General features: G+C 27.1%; 1 protein-coding gene across 4 annotated transcripts in view; it reads right to left on the bottom strand.

The window, feature by feature from the left end:
* Positions 1 to 25,189, bottom strand: part of LOC145849636 (cilia- and flagella-associated protein 43-like) — an 86,514-nt gene that overhangs the window by 26,601 nt on the left and 34,724 nt on the right. For 3 of the 4 annotated variants that reach the window (XM_082954629.1, XM_082954633.1, XM_082954632.1), the window contains 17 exons: positions 24,741 to 24,905; positions 24,522 to 24,652; positions 19,122 to 19,252; positions 19,008 to 19,061; positions 18,774 to 18,943; positions 18,049 to 18,265; positions 14,930 to 15,060; positions 13,907 to 14,173; positions 13,701 to 13,820; positions 13,408 to 13,497; positions 13,153 to 13,323; positions 11,079 to 11,178; positions 10,782 to 10,902; positions 10,441 to 10,579; positions 8,121 to 8,296; positions 469 to 630; positions 113 to 253 (listed from right to left, as the gene is read on the bottom strand). In XM_082954629.1, the coding sequence (XP_082810755.1) occupies positions 113 to 253; positions 469 to 630; positions 8,121 to 8,296; positions 10,441 to 10,579; positions 10,782 to 10,902; positions 11,079 to 11,178; positions 13,153 to 13,323; positions 13,408 to 13,497; positions 13,701 to 13,820; positions 13,907 to 14,173; positions 14,930 to 15,060; positions 18,049 to 18,265; positions 18,774 to 18,943; positions 19,008 to 19,061; positions 19,122 to 19,252; positions 24,522 to 24,652; positions 24,741 to 24,905 (2,486 nt within the window). The remainder of the gene's footprint in view (positions 1 to 112; positions 254 to 468; positions 631 to 8,120; positions 8,297 to 10,440; positions 10,580 to 10,781; positions 10,903 to 11,078; positions 11,179 to 13,152; positions 13,324 to 13,407; positions 13,498 to 13,700; positions 13,821 to 13,906; positions 14,174 to 14,929; positions 15,061 to 18,048; positions 18,266 to 18,773; positions 18,944 to 19,007; positions 19,062 to 19,121; positions 19,253 to 24,521; positions 24,653 to 24,740; positions 24,906 to 25,189) is intronic. The other variant, XM_082954630.1, reaches the window with a different exon arrangement.

Here is a 25,189-nt window from a genome sequence, read left to right as displayed (position 1 = left end):
AATGCATACTTAACCGGCAGGTTACTGTAAAAAGAACTATAATAACCTTCATTGAGGGCTTTCTATAAATTACTTTGAAAAAACATGCTAAACAATTGTGATAAAAACATACTGATTTCTTAACAACAATAGCTGGTCCATAGTTTCTTGTATTTGTTCCATTTCACCTTTTTTTGTATTCAAAAAAAACTTCATTTCCAACAAAGTCATTGATGCTTGCTTTATTTTTACTTCACTTTCAATTTTGCTCCTTCTATAAAAAAAATAAGTAAAACTAAATACATTTAAAATCGGAATACCAACAACATATATTTAATATAGAATAAATAGATTACTCTAAATATCAGTCATTTTAGTGCACATTTAAACAATAACCAATTCTAATAACTTATCAAAAAACTTTATCAAAAAATTATTTAAATTAAAAAGTGGCACGTAGATTTTAAAACAATGTAAAATAGTTTTAACCGGATTGCACATAGTCTTTTCCATAAATCTAAATCAATACCATCAGGAACATTAGAATCTAACTCTTTAAAAACTTGATCACTATCAGGATGTAAAAACACAGGTGGTTTAACAGAAGGCTTGTAGAAACTAGCTGCTACTAGCTGAGGCGGTCTTCCCATTCTAAGTAAAATATGTATCACTATAATACTTGTATTATATAAATCAATCTAACTTAGCAAAAATATAGGATATGAATACTAACAGTTTATAAAACATCCTTTGTATTAAACTTTAAACGAATAGTAAAATAACTATGATTTATTAAATTAATTATTAGATTACTTATCGTTTCAAGGTTTTATATTTTTTTTGTTAAACGTAAAGCAAATTTAAAGCAAACAAAATTCAAGAAAAAATAAGTTTAGCTCTGTGACATTAAATAGTTCATTAAAATTAAAGATCAATTCATAACCTTTTTTTTTTGAAAAATTTTTGTAATTTAAATTTGAAATATTATAGTTAATATTTAATTAGATAACTTCTAAAAATGGTTTTCATTTAAAGCATAATTTTATCTACTTAGCTTTAAATTTCTTTAATTTTTATTCATATTTGCGTATCTTATTGTTTATAAAAGATAGGTTATCACATATTTGTTGGTATAATTTTTATATAAAGTCAGTTAGTTTATGAATAGTATTTAAACTTTACATCATGGGCTAGGACTGAATCGTAAATAAATGTAAAATATTTGCCTACCTCAACTGTTTTAAGGATGCTTTTGGTTAAGTTTTGGCTACGGAAGTAAACCATGATAAAAATTTAGACAAGAAAAAACACTAAATTTTAGTGAAAAAATTGTCTAAACATGACCAGCTTTTTATATTAGGTGATTTAAATGCAAGGATGGGATTCGAATTAAGACGTTTTAATTTTGGAAAATGAGTTTAAACGGTCAGCGCCTTCTATTGTCAATAATACAATATTTATGCAACCAATTCATCGTTCAAAACTAAACCGCAGCATAAATTATCTTGGTGACATCCCTATTCTAAAAACTGGCACCAGCTAGACTTTATTCTAGTAAAATGTTATCATATAAACCACGGTTTTCTAAAATAGGTTACGTGGCCCCCTTGGGGACCATTACAAAAATTTAGGGTGCCATCAACAGCAAAAAGGCCACAGGGTTGTCTTGAGGTCATAATTTAAAACTTACACTAGAAATACTGGAGTTGATGGTGAAGAGAAAAAAAAAGTCCTAGGCGTTTTTAATGGTAGTTTTAAAACTTAAACTAGATAATAGGGAAAAAAATTAGGAAATTTAGGATGCCATAAGCTATAAAAGGGGGAGCCACAAGGCTATAATTTGAAACTTACACTAGATATTGTAGAATTGATGATGAAGAGGAAAATATAGATAAAAAAAGGTCTTAGGTTTTTTTTAGAAAAATATTGTTAGAGGAGGCCATAGCCTTTCAATTTCTTTAAAGGGGGTCTTTTGAAAAAAAGTTTGAGAAACCCTGGATTAGATATAGTAGCAATACAAGAATTAGAAACTTCGTCTAATAAGGTCAAGAAATTCTCAGCTCTGATGCAATATGTCTATTCATTCACAGGCACATCTACTTTTAAGTCTTAGTCTATGATACAAAAAAGTATATACCTGAATAGCCTGGAATCTTTTGGAAAGCAGAAACATATAAACAAAAACTGTTTTTAAAATATAACAAAACACGTTACATTTTTTAACAAATTAATTTGAGTACTTTCAAGTAAGACTTGTTAAAAATTGTATCTTACTAAAAAAATACTGAATTTAAATTGAAATAAAACTATAATTTAGTTATAACATTAAAATTTAAAAAAAAAATTTTTTGACTTAATAACCAAGTGTAAAAATTAACTAAATGCTAATACTAAAAAAAATTGCTGTACTAATAAAACTTATTAAATTAAAATCTAACTAAAATAAACCAGCGATGAAAACTAACATCATTAATAAAACTATACTTTTAAAAACAATTTAAGGAACCAATTACTTTAAAATTACTTAAACTTTAAAAGTCTAGTTTGATATACGAACTTTTTTTGCTTACATAAACTGGGCCTTAAAGATTAAATGCATATGGCTTATAGAGTATGTAGCTGAAAAGAGTTCTCCTCCGCTCACTAAAACTGAAAAGTTCTCTTCTTTATAATTTCTCGCACATTCATTATTGGCTAACAATTGTTTTCCAACCGCAAAGAAGCATTTTTACACAGGTTTCTCCGAACGACCATCAAATCAACTTTTAAAGATTTTCGAAACATGCTGATTGATTCTTACGTGAAACCGTTGAGATGTTTTTCCCACGTAATCACTAACACAGTGACAACTAAATTTATAGATGATGTTACTTTCTTCATGGGTGGGAGAAACATATTTGTAAATTCCACATAGAGGTCGATCAGTATATAAAATTGTTCTTAAACAAACAGAGCCAAAAACCTGGTTTACTACGTCATATATTTTCTCAGAAAACTTCTCAGAAATATTTCCTAGGTACCGTAGTTTTAAGTACACAGGACACTTCTGAGGGCCAATCATTTTTAAAGCTGTTGAACTTCTTTTTTTTTATAACTTTCGAAACTAAGTTACCTGGATAACCAAGGGAAAGGAAAGTATTATAAAGTGTTTTCAACTCGCCTTCAAGATAGCAAGGAGAACAAAGTCTGGTGAAACGCTTCACCATATCGGTTAAAACTCCTAACTTCTGCTTGACTGGACCAAAAGATGCCCACGGGACATATAATGCCTCTGAATTAAATTTTCGATGGATTTTAGTTAAAATTTCCCCATCAATTGATCGCTGAATACAAACATCTAAAAAGTTTAATAGATTGTTATTGTCTTCTTTTTTTGCAATTTAAAGTTTTTGTGAAGATTATTTAGGTAATTTAGAAAACTGGAACTTTGTTGTTTATTTTCAAACATGACAAAAGTGTCATCTACGTATCGAAGATACACAAGAGGACTTTTACATTTCAAAAACAACTCACTTTCTAAGTATCCAACAAAAAAACTGGCCAAGATAGGACCCAAAGGTGAACCCATTGCAACCCCATCTACCTGTTTGTACATTTTACCATCAAAACTAAACTCAACACCCAAAACAGCCATGTGCAACATTTCTTTGCACACGAACTCTGATATCTGGGGGTGTTTTAAATCTGAATGATACAATATTTTTATGCAGATTTCAATAACCTCCACTACTGGAATATTAGTGAACAAAATAATGATATCATATGAAATCATATAGCTTTTTTTGACTTTGGAAAGAGAAATTAGTTTTATTTTTTAAATTTAAAAGAATCTTTAACAGAGTAATTTGAAAATTTGTCTAAAACAGGTGCAAGTGTTTTTACTAAAAATTTTGCCAAATCATTTGTGGCATACCTATCATAGATAAAAATGGCCTTAAAGGGCAATTGTTTTTATGTATTTTAGGAAGACCATAACATTTTGGACGTTGAAAGCCTACCGGTCTGATTGAATTGTACGTATTTTCACTAATGAATTTATTTTAGTATCAACCTAACATTTTCCTTTGATACGAAAGTTCAATGCGTGCTGTGAAATCAAAAGAATTTACACAACCTATATGTTTGAATTAAGTACAGTCGTTTAATAAAGTTTCCATTTTACTAACATAATCTACAGAGTTTGAAATTACAATAACAGAACCTCTATCCGGTTTTGTGATTATGATGATGATATCGTTTTTAAAGTCTCTCTTATGCAACCCTTAATCATTCTGAAGTATCCTGAATCAACTTGTGTACCACTATAACTATGCGCAAAATCACGAAGTTTGGCATCTAAACTGTTATGAGCTTCAGTAATTATTGGCTTATGATGATTTAACTGTGCTGACAAAGATTCAAAACTACAAAGACTACCTCACGGCTTATATGTTTTAAGGGTATTTAAAACTTTAAACCCAGTTTAAAAAAAAATATTTCAGATAATAATTTCATTAAGAGCTTTAGTAGATAGGTTTATAATCTGACAATATTATCATTAGTCACACCAAAAATTTTCTTTTTCAAAAAACTTAATGATTTATCATATTTTTTAACTTTTTAACTTTTCTTTTTTATCAATATTTCTTAACAAAAATTCAAAACTAATTATAAACATTAAGTTTTCTTACCAACAAAACCTCATAGATATTGATTTATGGATTTCTCTACTAGACAAATTAAAAATAAGTCTTAAATATTTTTATTTTTCGAGTAGATAAATCCTTAAATCAATATCAATGAGGTTTTGTTGGTAAAAAAACTTAATGTTTATAAATAGTTGTGAACTTTTGTTGATTTCATCATTTAAAAAGAACTTTCCTTTTTTGGGACTGGATTTAAGTTAAGACTTATCTTTTCTAAATTTAATGAAAGAAGGAATTACCTTGTTTTGAATGCGTTCGTTAAAAAAACATTTTGAAGAAGTAGGTTTTGGATTTTTCTTCTTTTCTTTAGGAGATCATCTAAGAAATTATAAAGAAGAGAACTTATCAGTTTTAGTGAGAGCGGAACTCTTTTCAGCTACATATTCTGGAAGCCTTATACATTCAATCTTTAAGACCCAGTTTATGTAAGCAGAAAAGTTTAGTATACCAAACTAGACTTTTAGAATCCTTATATTAAGTAGTTTTAAAGTAATTGGTTTTTTAAATTGTTTTCTAAAAATGTAGTTTTATTATTGTTGTTAGTTTTTATCGCTGGTTTATTTTAGTAAGATTTTAATTTAATAAGTTTTATTAGTACAGCAAAGTTTTTTAGTATTATCATTTAATTAATTTTTACACTTGATTGTTACATCATTTTATATTTTTAAACTTTAATGTTATAACTAAATTACAGTTTAATTTCAATTTAAATTTATTTTAATTTAGTAAAATACAATTTTTGACAAGACTTACTTGAAAGTAGTGATCTACCGGATCCAAGATCCGGATCCGGCTGGTTTCGGCCATTTTTTTGCTTAATCCGAATCCAGTTAGTTTAGATAAACTTTGTCTTCCGCGATCAGCTTCTTTCAGTTTTACATACTTACATTGTTGTTTTTTTAATATTTAATATATCTATTATTTATTTTCAGTTTATTATTAACAAAACAATGTTAATAACAAACTGTGTGAAAATAAATAATAGATTAAAATTTCCTTAAAGATATTTAAGTGGAGAACATTGAATTGTTTGACTTAACACAAATTACAATATTATATTTAATATATATTAAACTAGTCAAGCGAAACAGACTAATTTAAGTTTAGTTAGTTCAATCATTTGTTGTAAACATACAGGTACATACATCCATTAGAGTAAAAATAGTGAATTGTTAATTTAAAGTTTCTTCCAGATTATATTCTTCTACTGACTCTACAATTTAGTTTTATTTATAAAACTAACATATTTTCTTTTTTCAATATAAAACATATATTTAAATTTTAATGTATCTCAATTTGTTAAAAGTAGTTACAATTTTAATTTAAGTATTTTGTTCTCGTTTAAATATATTAAATAATGTAATAAAAAGCTCATTGAATATTTGATTACTATAACTTTAAGAGGCAGTAATTGTTCAAATACGGTTCCTATAGTTTCGAGCTAGGTTCTGAAGAATTTTGACAGGATATGCTTGTTTCAGGGATTTGTTGCTTTGGAATGTACAATTGGAGATTAGTGACTTTGGAATTGTTGAATATTTTGGTTGTGAAAGTTTTAGTTTATTCAGTTTGTGCCTTGTATAAGTTTTATGTTTATGTTTATTTAAGGCCATAGGGGGGTCCAAATTTTTTTTTACAAAAATTAACTTTGGCATTTATATGAAAGCTTAAAGTACAAACCAGTTTTTATAGAATTCAAAAATATCATTTAACTTTTGAGATATTTAATTTTTTGTGAAAATTTTCTGATACAAACGTATGGACGGCAAATTTTTCAGGGTCAATTTTCTCGGAAATTTTAAAATTCACTAAAAATCTATCTCCTCCTTCATTTTTCAAGCAATCTTCTTCAAATTTTCAGGAAACGTTCCTTATAATAAAAGAAAAAAACGTTACTTTAGAATTTTAGTAATTTAAAAAAATAAAAGTTTTATCACAAAAATTAAAAAAAAAAATGTTTAAAAAAAAAAAATTACAAAAAAGATTTTTATTCCAAAGTAACGTTTTTTTGTTATTGTATAAATAAAGCTTAGACTCTAAAAGTTTGAAGAAGATTGCTTGAAAAATGTAGGAGGAGATAGATTTTAAATGAAATAGTCATTTTTTTTGTTTTAGTTTTGCCTTCCCATAGGGAGCCTATTATGCGGCCCAACTTTGACTGGTTATATCTCAAAAAATTATTTGAATTTTTTAAAACAATAAAAAGCATCTTGAAGCTTAGAAAAAACTCTATAAAATAAGATCAACTTGTAAAAAACATGGTTTACCCACCCCCCTACGGCCTTAATCACTGTAATTTGTTTTTTCTTTTTATGTTAGTGTCTTTCAGTTTAAGTGGCTTGGGTTTTAATGCCTAGGTCCTTCGTTTGACAATAAACTTTAATAATATTAATAATAACTAATTTATAAATTTTTCATTTTACGAAAATAAACTCTTTTTAGCTCTGGTTTAGATGAAAAGTAGTATATAGTAGTGTTAAATATTTCTGTAAAACGTTTAAAATTGTGTTGAACAAGTATAATTATATATATATATACAAATACATATAAAGTATTTTCTCAGGGATAATTTTTATAACAAACTAGAATGGCAACTTGTGCGAGATGTTAAAACAAGGTGGAACTGAACCTACCTTATGCTGAAAAGACTAGAAAAATTAAAAACAGGTGTCCAGAACTACGTTGCTAACAATAAGTTTAAACCTGAAAAAGTTCTTACAGCTGATAAACTGAATAAGCATAAATCTGTTCTCTTCTAATTTTTTTATTTATGTCAATAAAAGTTTATTCGATGTACTGGATTCCATTGTAAACATAACATCATGATGAAGATTATTCAACTTTTGGTTGAACTCATTTGCCGTTATTTTGGTGAAAATGTCGTCGACATATATAGTGTACATTTTGGGTTGAATTTCACTTAAAAGACCTGTTTCTAACTTACTAGTAAACCAGTTAGCTAAAAGAGGGGTCAATGGTGATCCAATGGATAGTCTATCCACTTGTTTGAAAACTTTAATATTGAAAACGAATATGCTTATTTTTTGCTGGAAAGGAAATTATTAAATGGAAAAACTGTGGTCATTTTACCTAATTTTGAACACTTAGGCAATTTTAAAGTATCTGCTTTAAAATTAAAACAAAAAAATTAATTTGTTACAAGCTTATATTTGAAATGTTTACTTTTGATTTATATCTTGTGATGTTAATAAAGTAACCTATGAGCTGGTTTGTGTTTTACTTAACTAGCTGGTTTATTTTTACATACGGGCACCTATAATTTTGGCGAAGTGCTAGTTTTATATTTACTAAACAAAAGGAAGTATAAAATTAAATCTTAACATCTGAAAATCCAGTAAACTAATTTTTTTTTTAATCAGCTGCATTTGTTTGAAAATAATATCTTATGTTTTATAACTTCTGTAATTTTAAGCTTTTTAAATAGATGAAACTGACTTAGGTCGTTTCTTAAACATTTTATATAATTGTTCAACAGTGGAAGTAGATTGATCAGAAAATTCTCGTTTAAAACCACGATCAATTACTTTGTCATCGACAGCTAAACCGTCGCAAGTATCCTGAAAGTCTTCTACTAAATTTTCAGCTTCGTCCATATCTTCGCGTTTTTCTACCTGTTTAAAACGAAAAGCTTATATAAAATATTTTAAAGTTGTATTTACTGAACTAATCTAAAATAACAACTTTCAGTACATAAATAAAGTTTTTTTTTCCTTTGTAATGAAAGTGCAATTTAACAAAACAGAAAAGGGGATTTAAATTTTTAAGTTAAATCCTTAAAAAACTGACATTTTCCTGTACGATTTTTATCAGCAACTGTTATAAAAATTGAAGACAAATAATACTTTGCATATTTTAATTCAATGAAGCAGTGGATAAAAAAATATTTTAAAAAGCGCTGTTTAATATTTAAAAAGTACCATAAATAAATTAATTAACAGCTCATTTTAATAACTTTTTATAGCTGATACAAAATGGTATTGAATTAGTTATTACATGTCGCTAAAAATATTTTTTATCAATATTATGAAATTATATCAATATTATGTTATGTTATGAAATTCCATTCTTCATAACTTTTTATAGTTTAATTGAGTGCTATCGCCTCAAGTGTGGAAGAAGACGTTGTTATCGTCGGGAAAGATTCTTCCAGTATATCTTATTTTTGTTTAGAAAGAAAAAAATTTACTAAGAAGCCAGTATACAAAAAATTTATAACTGTTCATTTATATTAAAAAAATTAAAAAACGTTTGTCGTCAGCCTAAATATTCCTAGAATTAAAAGCCCACGGAAGTTTTTATAAGTACAAAAATGACTGATAAATTTAAGTTGTATTTTTTAAAATTTTCATTCTAATTGCTTATTGTGCATTTTCGTGTTTATATAAAGTATTGTAAGCATATCTGCACATATCGTTCTGAAGAGAGTTATTAAAAACTCGAAAAACGCGAAAATGGTATAAAAATCACCGCGAGAGAGGTCAAGCGAAGTTGTTGGGTAGTCGTGGTATTCGTAGTAGTTGTTGTCGCTGTGGTAGCGTTGTTGAAATATCAATGTTAGTGTTAGGACATTAATGTGTTTTTTCGTAGGGATAGGCTATTTGCTTAGTTTTTGAGCATTACTTTCGATTATGTTTGAGACGCACTTTTGAGTCGTTTACTAAACATTATTTGTTATTGGGCAGTGATTCATATTCTTGCTAATATCACTTATTTTCATTTAGCGAGTCACTTAGTTTCTTTTCTAAGATCGTAGATTTTTACATTGTACAATAAACATCGAGTGTTAATTCGTATTTGTTTACAAACTAGAATTTAACCTAGTTAAGCTTAAGTTATATCTCTAGCATTTATTTATAAGCTAGATTGTATTAGACCTTTTGCAGAGTACGTTTAATTGTAACATACTCTCACTAACCCGATTAGTAGCACTAATCAATTATATTTGAGTATGACTGCTAGCAGCAAGAAATCCATACCTGTGTCAGTATACGACCACTCTAGGTTAGTTACTGACGCTGAGGAGGGTAGGGACGCTAGTTACCACATACCAACTATAAACCCTGAGCCGACTAATACAATAGATCAAATTGTAACAGCAGAGGGTTATAGTATTTAGATTGAATTCGCTCAATAATTTTTAAAACTATATTGTATAGCTTTGGTATTAAGTTTTAGACTTAAACAATATGTTTTTTTTTACAATTTATTACTTTAGTTATTACTGATCTATTTGTTTTTGTATATATATATATATGTATATATAACAAACAGTAATACTCGTTTAGTATTGAGAATAAATAAATACACTATAATTACAAAAAAAACAAGTAAGCTTAACACAAGTATAGATAGGAAACAAAGCAGCAAGTGATTCAAGGAAAAGCAGCAAAAACATTATACTACCTTATCTATTCCAACCTCCCTACTGTTTATTAATGAAGATCACACAAATATCAAATTTTTCAGCTTGATAATTTAAGCTTTGTAAACATAGACTTAAAAATACCAGTAGAAACAAGTGTAGTGATAAAGTATTACGACTTAAAAGTTCTATAGCTAAATAGCAGAAAGGATTTAAGACTATCAGATACTAACAAAGAAAAAAATATTCATTAATAATAAATCTATGGTAAAATTATGTATTTGATTTTATTTAAAATCTTTGGCTCATCATTTAAACATCTTCTCAGACATTGCGTACATAGATATAAATTGCAATTATTAATTAAGTTTAGACAAACTATTAAATACTGACTATCAACTTAGAATAAACTTCAATTAGGTAATTGATATGCCTGCAAACTGTATTTTGTTCATCCTCTATTAAAGTTGAGTATGTAAGTCTTGTAACTTTAAGCTCTTCCTGATTAATAACCATTTCTGTTTTTGTTTTTCTGCGTCAAAAAAAAGGCTTGTAATGCTTAATTTTTTTTTAATATGCAACATTAACTATCAAAATTACTTTTTTAAATGTTTACAAAAAATTAAGTAAGTAATATTTAATAAAATAAAGTTGCAACTAATTGAACTATATACTTTTCAAAAATCAAATGTTTTAAGTTTTAATTAAAAAATTGTTTTTAAATGAAAACAAACTTTATAAAAAGATCGTTTAAAACTTCGTCGAATGCTATTTTTGTTTCCAAGTTTGTCTGTTGTAATTTCTTCATTTCAACATCCATACTTCTTCTAAATTTTTCTCTTTCAATTTCTAATTCTACAAAAAAAGTATAGACATGTAAAATTAAAACATTGAAAAATTTAAATAATGATTGTTGCATCTGATTTTAAACACTTAAATATAATCCTCTCAAAATATAACTTACTCATTTATGTAAGATTATTTTTATTATTTACGTTTATCTATAAAAATCTACAAGAATATTATGTTACCTTTACATGCTTTAACGTATTCTTCATTTGCAAGAGATTCTTCTAATGTCCAATCTTCTACAGCTTTTTCTTCTTTTAAAAACGTAGGCTTAGGAACATCCTGTCAAAAAAAAACATATTTAAATGTTTTTAAAAGCATGAAGACATTACTTTAAAAGAAAGTTATTCTATAAGTGAGCGAGTATGAAAATGAATTTAAAGACCAATATAAGTATCAAGTTTTAAATACTAAAATTAAACTAAAAAAATAAGTAATATAATTTATAAATGTTTTTCCCGATTACTATAATTTTAATTTCAACTCAAACTAAACTAAAATATATTTATTACCTTAATTGTAATAGAATTTTAACTAGGTTTTACTTAACTTTAGTTTTGGTTTGATTTTTATTTAGGTTAATTGTATATACAGCTTAACTTTAGTTTAATATTTTATTTTTATTACTATATCTAAATGATATTTTTCTTCAATTGATTATACTTTCAAAAAATTCAACCATGCAAAATGACGCTGTACAAAAGCGGCAACTCGTTCAAAAGTGACTTCCGTGCACAATTTACTCGGTTTATGTAATAGGTAGAAAATGTTTCTTCTTTCTCACTTAAATATTTATTTGTTGTTTAACACGAACTTTTTTCTGTCTAAAATCTTTACAGATGTCTACTTAAGTAGATAACCAAATATTTTGTTCCATATTTTTTAAATAAGTATTATTCCAGTACTCCTCGGCGTTAACTTTGAAAAAACTATAGAAAGTTTAAGTGCTTTTGATGCTTATATGTATCTTGTTTTGAATATGTCGAAAACAAAAATAGGTGAACAAGTTTAAAACATGGAGCGCAATCCCATATTTCATATGTAAATTGAAAAGAACGCACAAAAAATCAAACTTATTCGCGGAAACATTAACAAAATAGCTAATTTTATTTAAGATGGTAGTAAACTATGTATCATGTCTAGAACGGTAGACATCTTTTAACCTCGTAAACGGAAATTATTTATTGTAGAAATATTGAATAAGTCTTTACGTAAAAAAAATACTATCTAGCTTTATATAAAGCAGACGTTAACTTTTTGAAATTGCGCACTTGTTTAGAGATCTTGTTATCCGCAGATATCATTACTACCTTTCAAAAGTGACTTAGTTTGAAAAAAATTAGATTGCCTTTGTTCACTGAACAAGTATCTAACAACCGGTAGAAATTATAACCCTTTTAGATATCTTATGGTTCACTTATGCTTTTTATTTCATATAGTTTAAGTTTAGCTTTTGTTTGTTGTGCAGTGTTCTTTCATTTAATATGCACTTGTTTAAGTACGTGTTTATAAATTGTTATACCTAAATCGAATTGAATGACATAAGATTATTGCTTTTATTAAGAGCACGCAGAATATGCTCTTTTATCTTTATCTACTCTAACCCCATAAGCAAATCCTACAAAACCATGTGCTTTTAAAATAATAAGTATATTTTATCTTGAAAATCCAGATGGTATAGCAACAGAAAAGAAAAGAAAATGTAGTAATAAAAAAAGTGATCTAAAATAACAGGTTTTAAGGGATATAATTTGTTAACTTTCATCACCGAAACGCAAGCTTTCCTAAATAATAACTTTAAAGAAACAATTAGAAGTACTTACGGTTCAGTTACTTAAAAAATGTGCATTTTACTTGTTAACTATTCGATTGATTTATAAAAGACGTGTTCCTGATCAAATAAAGCAAAATATAGTTTACCATTTAAAAAAAGATAAGATATAAAATGCATTTATATATTATCAGAAAAACTTAATTTAAGACTAGCATCTTACAAATTTTCTCCGAAAACTTAAAGTTTAAATAAGTTTAAATGAAGAATAGTAGGAAAGAAAAAAATTATTAACTTAATTGTACCACTTTTACAACATGTTTTGTTACTCAGTGAATGTACAATCATACATTCTTATAACTTTTGATTTAGTTACCAATAAGTATAATAATAGAGTAATAAAAGGTTACATTTTTATTTTAAGTAAAATAGATGAAACATCTGCTTATTTATTTATACATTTGGACTATAACAATAAAACATACAATAGAAAGTACATCTTCTCTTTTAACTTGCAAAACTCCATTCATCATATCATTTAGTCCCCTCTCTCGCTTGTTGTTTAACTGTTCTAGTAATCTTTTTTCTTCTTCTTTCTTGTCCTTCTCAACTTTTTCTCTCTGTTGCTGTTCACTTAAAACTCGTTCTACTTTCACCTACATTGCAGATTTATAAATTATATGCAAATACAAGACGTAAAATTAAGGAAAGATCACAACAATAACATACACTATATTTACCTCACAGTCTTCAACAATAAAAGATTTTACTGGTTGTTCAAAATCGCTTAACTCATCATCTATAACTTCATCATCAGTTATTCCTAAATACTAAACAGAAATCAGATTTTAGACTTTAATAAGTATATATTTTCATATCTAAAACATTTGGTCATACCGTTAAAAATTATTCAAAATTACATATCATTTGAAAGTAAGCTCTTTAAATTATAATTCTAATAGAAAATGGTAAAAAAATTAGCTACATTAAAGAAAGGCAAAAAAAAGTGTGTAAAGTAAATAGTTTACCAAACCTGTTGTATATAGCGAATTCTAGCGTTCCTGTTAATAACTTTACTTAGATCTCTTTCTTTTTGCAGGTATACTTTATTGAAATATTTGTTAAACTCTTCTTTAACTTTTCTGATTTCGTCCTAAATTTTTAAACAATATCTTTTTAAAATCAAAGTTAGAATTATTTTTTAAAAAGTTGTTTTAGTAAAATATTAAGTAATAAAACCTTTATCAGTATTATTTGTGAAATTCTGTTTTCTCTATTATGGAGTTCAAGTTGCGGATAAAAAAGTTCATTGTTTTCACCACCACTTAACTTTGGAGCTAGAGAACCGTGTAATGAAAGAGTTGTGTGCATGTCATTTGTGTCAGCATCCATGTCAATTGCTGAAAAGTTAAAACGAGATTTTTCTGTATCTGGTCCAGCCATTGTCATATGGCTTACATCATTACCAATTTGGGTTTTTGTCTCAAGTTGAATTTGAGAGCATAGCTGAAAGAAAAAACAATTTTCTGTAAAGTAGCTTGTTTTAACAAAACAGATTAGAAAACTGCGACGAAATAGTTAGAACATTTTAGTTACAAAACTTCGTGTTGTACTATTTAAGTAAACTAAAAAAGTCTTAAAATTAACATTTAAAAATACTTTTATAAAAATATTAAAAACAAAGTTTGTATAATGATACTTTTAATTAAAAAGTAAGTATTTAAAACAGCTTAGAATTTTTTTGAAAATATTCTTTTAAATACTACAAGTAACTTTTAGAAAGCAGATAAAAAAAATAATAATAATGAAAACAAGCTTTATGACCAAGGTTTAAAAAAAATTTTTTTTTTCTAACTTTGATGAACTATACATGTTTTTGATAAACATATTACTCTCTAACTTTAATCGCTATATCTCAAAAACTAATTTGAATTTCAATAAACGGTAAAAAAACTATCGATAGCTTAGTTTTTACTGCAAAATAATAAGACTAACTTTTTGATAAATGAATTCATCTCCTATGGTTATATTTTTTAAAACTTAAAAAATACGTAACTAAATTAATTTTTAATAAAATCAGACATAAAACTGTGTAGTATTTGACAGAATATAAAAAAAAAAAAACTTAATTAAAGTTTTATGAATTTTATGACTATAACGTGTTTAAAAGTCTTAAAAAGAGTATATATTACAAACATTCTAGTAACAATTTATGGCAATTATATCAAACACATAACAAAATATATGAACTTTTCAACTAACAGCTTTACTAACTATTTCCATTTTTCTTTTTAAACTTATTTTGTTTAATAAATCTTTATCTTCTGGATCGATTGTTTTAGTTGGATAATTTGAAACTTCACCACCTTTTATAAACGGTTTCAATGCTTTTCCTAAAATATATCTATAGTTGAACTGAGACTTAATTAAAATTACAGGAGCCGATCATTTCTAACCCGCGTTCATTTTTAACCCGATCATTTCTAACCCGATAGTTTTTAACCCGATCGTTTCTAACCCAATCTAACCCGATCACTTCTAACAAAATCATGTCTAACTCAATCAGTAAACTTTTTATTAATTTACAGTTTTTTTTTGTTCAAAATTTATTTTTTTAAAAAGTAAACTTTACAAAAGTGTTCTTTTTTCTTATTTAAGTTTTCTGTCTTAAACAAAACTTAGTGTTTATATTGTTCTACATAAAATGTACTTTAAATAATTATTTAAAATAAATTTATTTTAGTTTCAATTTATTTTCCTTATTCTGACTTTTTTTTTTATATCAATCTGCTTAACCAAACTGTTTTTTTATTATATATGATTTACTACACGACAATCATTCTAAAAAAAAAAGAGAAACTATGGTCTTCTTGCTTTACAATTTTTATACTAATCACTAAATAATCACTAAAATCAAAATTCACTGACGGAAAAACTATCTTGGTTAAAATCAAAAAAAAAATGGATTTAGTAACATTAAAAATAAGTTTTATTTAACATTTCCGTTTTTTTAGTTTCTAACAAAAATATCGTTCTTCGTCAGTAAACTTAGATTTTCTTAATTTTTTTGATAAGTAAGAAGAGCCTAAATAAAGACAAAAACTGAAAAAAAACAACAATGGCCAATATCCCAAAAAAAAATATTAAGCTTATATAAAAACGAAAACACTGACTTTTAATGCTAATTTACTGAAAAATTTTAAATAGAAATTAGTAAAACGTTATATGTATTTTTTGAGATATTCTCCTCAAACTAAAAAAAGCCAAAATTTCCTAGTTTTCAATGGGCTCATTACAGACCCAACAAACCCGAATTCAAAAAAAAAGTAACTCGTTATAGCTGTATTATTTAGCTATTAAATTCGGTAAAGAATATACTTTAAGAACAAAGAAACTGTTGTGTGTTGAAATTTTTAAGTCTATAAAAATGTCTTAAATTTTTCCTTATTTTTAAATGAAAGTTAAATCTTCTTCTCAACTACGTAGCTAGAATATTTTAAACGTTAACTTATTTTTATTTTAAGTTAAACTTTTACAAATGTAATAGTCAGATACAAGGATGTCCATACTACAATCTATAAGCTATGCTGTAAGTTTAGTGTAAACGTTGTACAGTTGTTGGGTAACTTATTAATACATTGTAGTCATTTAGTTTCGATTTTCATCTTAAAAACTTGCACAACTTTTCTACAACTTGCACAGACCTATTTAGATAATGGAATTAAAACAAATGTTAGTTGAACCTGAACACTTTTGTTTTATTTATCAGAAAATCATAATTTTGAGATATAACCTTTTTAAATATTCTATAAAATATTTATGTAAATTAACAAACCGAAAAAGCATGTAATGTCGACTGACCGTCTGCCTTTTATTTCATTAATAAATATCTACCTAGACCTAGAGCGAAAAAATCAATGACAATTAAACAGACTTGTTTGTTAAAACAACACGTGCGAAAATGATCAAAATCTTGTCTAGTTAATCTTCTTTAAAATTTTCAATAAGTTAATAAACTTTATGAAAAGTATTATCATTTGATTACCTTTTTATATATAGTTTATTGAACGATAAAAAAAAAGTACTTAAAAAGTTTGGTCCAATTACAATCAATAAAAGAAAAAAAAGCTTTCGGTGATCGGGACGTACACTATTTGGATACCTTTTAACTTCTTTAATTTTTTTGATCAAAACTAAATTAAAACTTATGGTGATATATCTATAATTTTATATCTACTTAATTTAAAAGAGTTAAAAAAAACGTAAGCATAAAAGAAATAACAATGGAAAAAAGAACTTAATAAAAATAGAAAAACTCTTAGTTCAATTAATTACAATTACGAGCAAAAGATCGTTGAAACTCTTTTTTATAAAGTAAATGTAATTGAAAAAAAATATCAACTTAGTACTAGTTCAAGTCGTAATTGAAATATTTTAGATATTGTATAAACTTCAGTGAAAGTTTTTAAGAAGATTAAATAGACGAGATTTGATAATCCTCGGACTTGCAAGATTTTGAGTTTTTAAGCTTAGAGTAGAAAATACAGACTATAAAATTGTATAGATAAGTCAGCAACTATACAACGCTTGCGCTAGACTTACAACAAAGCTTGTGGACTGTATTATAAAAATATTCGTATCTGATTGTTACATTTTTAACAGTTTAGTTTTAAAAACTAACTCGTGTTAAAATTATATTCTAATTACCTAAATGACAAGAGTATATTACTTAAGTGTAGTTTAAAAGCTTACTTATATTCGACGAGGCAGAATTTCAGGAAGAAAAAAAAATCTAATAAATCATATTAAATCAGAAAATAATGTTCGATTTAAACAGGTTTATATGAAGAAAAAATTCTAAATAATGAAAACAGTTTGAAATTACAATAAGTCAAATTACAATTCATTTTAATTAGAGCTATATAAACTTTAAGTTTTGGTTAAGATAAAGTAAACAATATTTTGATATAAGAACAACTTTGTTAACATTAATTTAGTTTTAAAATAAACACTGATTAAAATAAATCTAAAAATGAGACAAATTTTTACTGATGGGTTAGAAATGATCGGGTTAGATATAATCGGGTTAGAAATGATTAGGTTTGAAATGATCGAGTTAAATCGGGTTAGAAATAATCGGGTTAGATATGATCTGGTTAGAAGTGATCGAGTTAAAAGTGATCGGGTTAGAAATAATAGTAAACCAAAATTACAATTCAAAAACTTAGTTAGAATGATGTAAGTAGTTTTTTTTTTATTCTTAATTTAAACTTAAACTCAAATTAACTGTGTTACAAATAACACTACGTATATTGCAAATACATATAACTTTATTAAAGGCACAACTGTCTCATAAATAACATAATAAGAATAATAATTACCTTTTACATGCATATCGTCCCAGCATTTAACTTTGATTTGATAAGCAAGATATTGCTGAGCGAGATTTTCAAGTCTTGCTTCCTCCCTCACTTCCCTTTGTTTATCTTCCTGATCTCTTCGTAAACTTTTCAATTGCTCTTTATCAAGGTTGAACTCATCCAAATCTAATCTTTCTGACTCGGGAAGGCTTGCATTTTTTTCTCTCAAATCAATTATCTGTATGATTTTTTAAGTAAACTAAGCATGTTTGAACATTCACAGACTCAACAAAAGTTAGTAAAACAGTTTTGAACTCATTTACTACTATTATGGTTGGGTATATATGATATACATTACAAACAATATTGATATACGTTTATATAACCTAAACTCAATAAATTACTTTTTCAATGATTTTTAGTTTATCTTTTATGCAACTACTTTTGATGTTCAGAAAGTACTAATTAAATAGAGTTTTACAAGTTTTGTATAGTTTTAAATAAAAAACATAAGTTTTGGTACACAAAATACGTACAACATAATAAATTTATCCGTCAGTAAAAAAACAAATCTTAAGTGATTCATCTTTTAAAAAACCGATGGAAGTTTTTTTGGAAGATTTTATTAATGAAATAATTTTTAACAAAAAAAGTTTAGGAACACTGATTATCAAAACTCAAATTATAAGTAAATGATTTTTTTTTCATTTCATAAAAATAGTCACGACTGAATAAATAAATCTTACTGTTTTTTTAAGCTTCTTAATATTTTTTCGTAAGCTTTTCTTATACTCATCGTACTTAGAGTTATCCTCCTTCCTCCATTCGAGCTCCTCTAGCTCTAACCAAGTCGCATCTTTGACAGCAGTGGGTGTTGGTGTCATTGTGATGTCATCGCTATACTCAGAACTATTATCTTAAAGTAAAAAACTTTTATATAAATGACATCAAATATCAAATTTTTGTTATATAATAGTTACCTTGATCAAAGTTTTGATTGTGTGATGAAGCACGTGAACTATTACTCAAAGGAGCTGTATTAATATAAATAAAAATTAGGAAACTAAAATCCATATCTAAAAAAATAAACTTACTACTTATTGAAGAGTTATATTCTGTAAAACTAGACAAATGGTTTTGTTCCTTTTTTGCTAAATGACTAACTTCAACTTGTATTGCTTTTTCATACAAACTCATGGTTTCAACAATGTCTTGATCATCTGGTCTAAATTAATCTTATATTAACTAAAAACACAGTTGCACCATCAAATATATATATATATATATAGAATTAAGTTATTTAACTTAATAAATTAAATTTTTCACACTGAGCCCACCTTGAGGGCTTTATTAATAAAAAGGTTTATTTAAAGATGCAAAACTCAAAGAACTCGAGTTTCGTGACTATTCACTCATCAGCTTCAAAACAAGTTTAAAATAAAGCACAAAACAAAATCACCAATGAAAGTAAAAATTTTTTTGCATAAATAGATTATGACGTAATTTTGAAACTATCAAAAAATCATGCAAAACGGCTTGTGCAAAAATTAATCTACCAACAGACAATAAACTAGCAAAAATTCATATAACTTCAGTGAGTAACTATATATTAGGACAGATAATTAAAAGAGATAAAGATAAAATTAAGATGCGAATTGAAATTTAGGTTATTTTAAGATGAAATTAAAATTTATTAAACTTTAAAAGCGACTTTTTTATATGTCTACAAGACGATACAAACTCGCTTCTTTTGTTTAAACATCTCTTGTCTTTCAGTGCATATACAACGGCTGATGCTTCTTTGAGACACAGCCTACATATTGGGCTATTGCCGTCGGCTATAGGCTGTGCTCTTTTTATAACTTCCCAGGATATTTCGTAGTCAATGCCGCTGCGCTTTAAGCCACAAACATACTTCGAAAGTTCAGTGTCATTTTCATATATGCCGCCTTTAAAAGATTTTTTATGATTGGCATACCTGAATCTAAACTGAGTCGAGCACAAGCCGACATAGAACCTCGTCTCAACGCCAGAGTTAACTGTGGCCCTGTAGACGATATTCTCTGAACGGCAATTACCCCCTTTCAAATTATATTTACAGCTACCAGCGCAGCCGCATTGACTTTGAATTCCTGAGTTTTGATTTAAAATTTTTTGGTTGTGTGCCTTAATGATATTCTCTAAATTTGCTGTACACGAATAACTTATTCGCATATTATGTTTGTTGAAAATTTTTAGCAATTCTGTAAAAACTAATATTGGAAGAAAATTCATAAATCTAGTCAAAAAACACTTCAATAAACAAAACCCGCTAACAAAAATTTTCAACAAACATAATATGCGAATAAGTTATTCGTGTACAGCAAATTTAGAGAATATCATTAAGGCACACAACCAAAAAATTTTAAATCAAAACTCAGGAATTCAAAGTCAATGCGGCTGCGCTGGTAGCTGTAAATATAATTTGAAAGGGGGTAATTGCCGTTCAGAGAATATCGTCTACAGGGCCACAGTTAACTCTGGCGTTGAGACGAGGTTCTATGTCGGCTTGTGCTCGACTCAGTTTAGATTCAGGTATGCCAATCATAAAAAATCTTTTAAAGGCGGCATATATGAAAATGACACTGAACTTTCGAAGTATGTTTGTGGCTTAAAGCGCAGCGGCATTGACTACGAAATATCCTGGGAAGTTATAAAAAGAGCACAGCCTATAGCCGACGGCAATAGCCCAATATGTAGGCTGTGTCTCAAAGAAGCATCAGCCGTTGTATATGCACTGAAAGACAAGAGATGTTTAAACAAAAGAAGCGAGTTTGTATCGTCTTGTAGACATATAAAAAAGTCGCTTTTAAAGTTTAATAAATTTTAATTTCATCTTAAAATAACCTAAATTTCAATTCGCATCTTAATTTTATCTTTATCTCTTTTAATTATCTGTCCTAATATATAGTTACTCACTGAAGTTATATGAATTTTTGCTAGTTTATTGTCTGTTGGTAGATTAATTTTTGCACAAGCCGTTTTGCATGATTTTTTGATAGTTTCAAAATTACGTCATAATCTATTTATGCAAAAAATTTTTTACTTTCATTGGTGATTTTGTTTTGTGCTTTATTTTAAACTTGTTTTGAAGCTGATGAGTGAATAGTCACGAAACTCGAGTTCTTTGAGTTTTGCATCTTTAAATAAACCTTTATATATATATATATATATATATATATATATATATATTACTTGCAGTTATATTTAAAATTATAATATATTTATATGAGCATTTGCTGCACGTTTGCCTGAGAGACTTTGAAAAAATAGTTTGACCCTAGTGTAACATTATTTAAAGCCGAGCGCCGCTAGAGAAGGGCGTGTAGTGTAATATCGCTGAACAAGTGTGCGTTGAACTTTCAGGCGTATTTGTTAAGATTTTAAGTGATTGAGTTACGCTACTGATAAGCAAGCGCTTTTTTTTTTTGGCAAGCACTTGTAGATTATCTCTGTAAACAAAACTTAACTACTAAGAACTATGTATTTGTTATTTTAATAACAGACGACATCTAGAAAACGATTGCAAAAAAATTGTATTAGTTTAATTTGTGGAAGTTACCTAGATTGTAATTTGGTTACTGTACGCTTTTCTGCTTTTGTTTTTATTTTAAAACCGTTTTTCAGGCAATGAACATCAATTGTAGATCAACCAAAGCAGCCTTTTAAACAGTTGATACGTTTAATTTGCTAGCTTTGCTCTGACTTCAATGAGAGTCACACCGAAACCTCTATTATAGAACAGCTAACGCGGCCTTTTAGACGTTTGGTACGCTGAAAGTGCTAGCTTTGCTAGGACTTCAATAAGAGTCACACAAAAACATCTATTTTAGATCAACCAACTTGGCCTCTTAGAAATTTTAAACGCCTAAAGTGTTAGCTTTGCTCTGACTTCCAATAAGAGTCACACAGAAACCTCTATTGTAGATCAACCAATACGGCCTTTTAGACGTTTTAAACACTTTAAGTGCTAGATTTGCTCTGACTTCAAGAAGAGCCATTAAGAAATAAAAGCAATTTTAATGCATCTATTAAAAGTGCCGTGTAAGCAAACATACGAGCTCTGACTTGCACGAGTGTGAGTTTTCTTTTTTCTATCGCTATATTTGTTACGTTGTAAAATAAATTTTGAGTTGTAAGTTGTTTTTGTATTACAGGTTAAACGTAAATAAGTAAAAACTATATTCTTAGTGCTAGTGTTTCGTAGTTTATTCTATATCAAGATTAATACAAATTAAATTTAAATAATTATTATCAAGTTTAACGACTTATAATAGATACTCCTAGTAAGCTATAAGTTCTAATAGTAATACTCAAGACTTTATCTGTTGCTTGCCTCTCTGAGTTAGTTACTAAGCACGCTACGCGTGCGCAAACAGCTGAAAAGACTTGAGGTACTAATAGGCATGCTCGTAAAAATAATCTAGAGCTAAGTACAGTCTCTGACCAACACAATGAGACGAACGTATAATCGCAGAGGATTAATAAATATATTCAGACGTCAATTACTATAATAAATAGTAGTTTAGATGAAATTCAAACACGCGTAACCTGGATGGAAATGCTTAATATACAGTCATAAGTATATCTATACAGTTAGAATTCAAAAGTTATCGAACCTTTAAATGGTACAGTGAGAAAAGATATTTGTATAACCAGTGCTAACTTTAGAGTTTACTATTAACTTATAAATATATAAAAGTCAAATATATACAAAATTATCTTAAGTGATGTTGGTAACGTAAGAACCTCAAAAATCGACAAAATCATTATAAAAACAATATAATTAGGGAGTTTAAAGCAATTTCTTTACATGTTGATCTTATTTCAAAATATCTTTAACTTGCCTAACAGATGCTTTTTACCGTATATTATGATTTTTTTTGAGATATGAGGGGAAAAAGTCCCGGATTTTAATTGGATTTTTATGAAAAGACCAAGTTAAAAATGCGAAAAAAGACTATTTCATTAAATTCCATCTTCTACAGTTTTTAAGTAATATCTATCAAACTTTATGGGTATAATCAAATTATAAAAAATCCAATTGTATTAACTTTTTAAACTTTGATTAAAAAAACATATTTTTTCTTAAAAAAGAAGCTTTTTTTTTTCTTTTTTCGGTATAAAACTTATTTTTTAAACCGTAACAATATACTTATTTTATCATGCATAGAACACTTCCTGCAATTTTGAGGCAACAGCTTAAAATATGAAGGAGAGTTAGACTTTTAGTGAATTTTTAAATTTCCAAGTAAATTGAGAGTGAAGAAATTGCGGGCCATACGTTCGTATCGGATTTTTTTTTACAAATATAAATATATTTCAAAAAATAATCAAAATTTTTGCATTCAATAAACACTGACTTATAGCTTATACCTAAACCTTTCATATAATAGCCAATGTTAGTTTTTGTAAAACAAATGCTCTTACCCCACCCCCATACCCTTAACTTGCTTGGCAAAATTAAGACAACTTCACAATTAATATGACATACATATACCCTTAGAAACTTTAATTTTTCCATCATACAGCTATTATCAACAATCTATTATAATCACAATAAAAGCACCACTTTTTAAATTACCGATTAAGTTTTATCATAAGACCCTAAATACAAAATTTATAAAAGTTTATATTAAAATCAACGTTATTAGGAAAAATATTTTACTAGTACCACGGTTGCCAAAGATTTTTTGAAAATTTTTTCTAGATATTCTAAATTTCTTGCAAGTTAAAAGTACAAGATTTTGGCTAGTTTTAGTATAAATTAATTTTAATTTTAATGTTTGTTTTATTTTTGTTATTTTTAAAATAAATTATTATTTTATTTCACAAAATATTTTAAAGAGTATAAAAAAACTGAAAAAATACTGAAATGGTACTTTAAATGTATTTTATAATATATAAAATTCTGTATAATGAAAAAATAATAATTTATATGATAGTTTTTTTGTATCTAATATAAATTTCATTATTTTACGCGTGTAAATTGTTTTAAGTTTTAGGAACAGCTCAATTCGAACCCGCGATCGATTTCCACCCGGTAACATCCGAGAATTGCTTAACGATCAAGGGTTAGGGGTAACAGTAATAGTAAAAAATAAATAAAGAAAACAAATATTGGGTGAGAATTGTTCGTGGATGTAAATTGTGCGGGTGGAATTGATAAAGGGTGGGAATTGTAAGTACATATACCAAAATTTCAGGTTTTCAAAAGTTTTTTTTAAGATCATTGTTCAAACTTTCTTTTTTTTTTTCTTAAAATCGAATCCAGGTTTTTCTGCCTAAATTGTCAAATTTAAGGTATTTCCACGTTTTTCCGTATTTATTGGAAACCCTTAGTACAGAAATAAAACTATGATACCATTTACAAGTAAAAATAATGTTTTTTGTTTTATTTTATTTTAACATACAATTTTTTTAATTTGTTTTAATATATAAAAAAAACTAGTAACCTAAAACGTATAAAATTTAAAGCAGCATCATGCTTTCCAATTGACGCAATACCACTACCATCTGACATTAAATGTAATAGTAAAGTTCCTCCTTTTAAATACGAATGAACTTTACACGTGCATACTTCTGTCTGCATTGATATAATACCTTATTTTCAATACTTTTAATTTATGTTTTGGAAAAGAGTAAAAAAATCTAAAATAAAAAAATCAACTTACTAGGTCTACTAAACTTCTAACACTAATGTAACCATCATTAGAAGAGGTAAGAAGAACGTTTGAATTCTTTGACACACATAAAAAACCTTCTGACAATTTATGACTTGTTTCCTTTGTTTCTCTGGACATTTCAATGCAGTTTATAACTGGACGATAATTTGGTGGCTGTTATGAACATGCATCAAACAATTGCTAATCAACCAGGTCATATACTATATTTTTAAGCAAAAAAAATACCAGAAACTGTTCGTTTAATTTAAAACCAACAACTCAAAACTTACAAAAAAACGTTGATAAAATATAAGTGGACTTATACATATGCATACCAAAATTACTTTGATTTAGAATTGTAAATGTAAATTATGTCTAAAATAAAGTACATTAAGAGTTTATTTTAGTCTTAAATACTTTAGTATAAAGTGTTTGAAGTAAAACTCTGCCACTAGAGC

The sequence above is a fragment of the Thalia democratica genome, chromosome 2, assembly GCF_965202585.1.
Source record: "Thalia democratica chromosome 2, ktThaDemo2.hap1.1, whole genome shotgun sequence".
Lineage (NCBI taxonomy): Eukaryota > Metazoa > Chordata > Thaliacea > Salpida > Salpidae > Thalia > Thalia democratica.
Note: the sequence above shows the minus strand (reverse complement) of the source record. Positions and strands in the feature narration are given on the sequence as shown.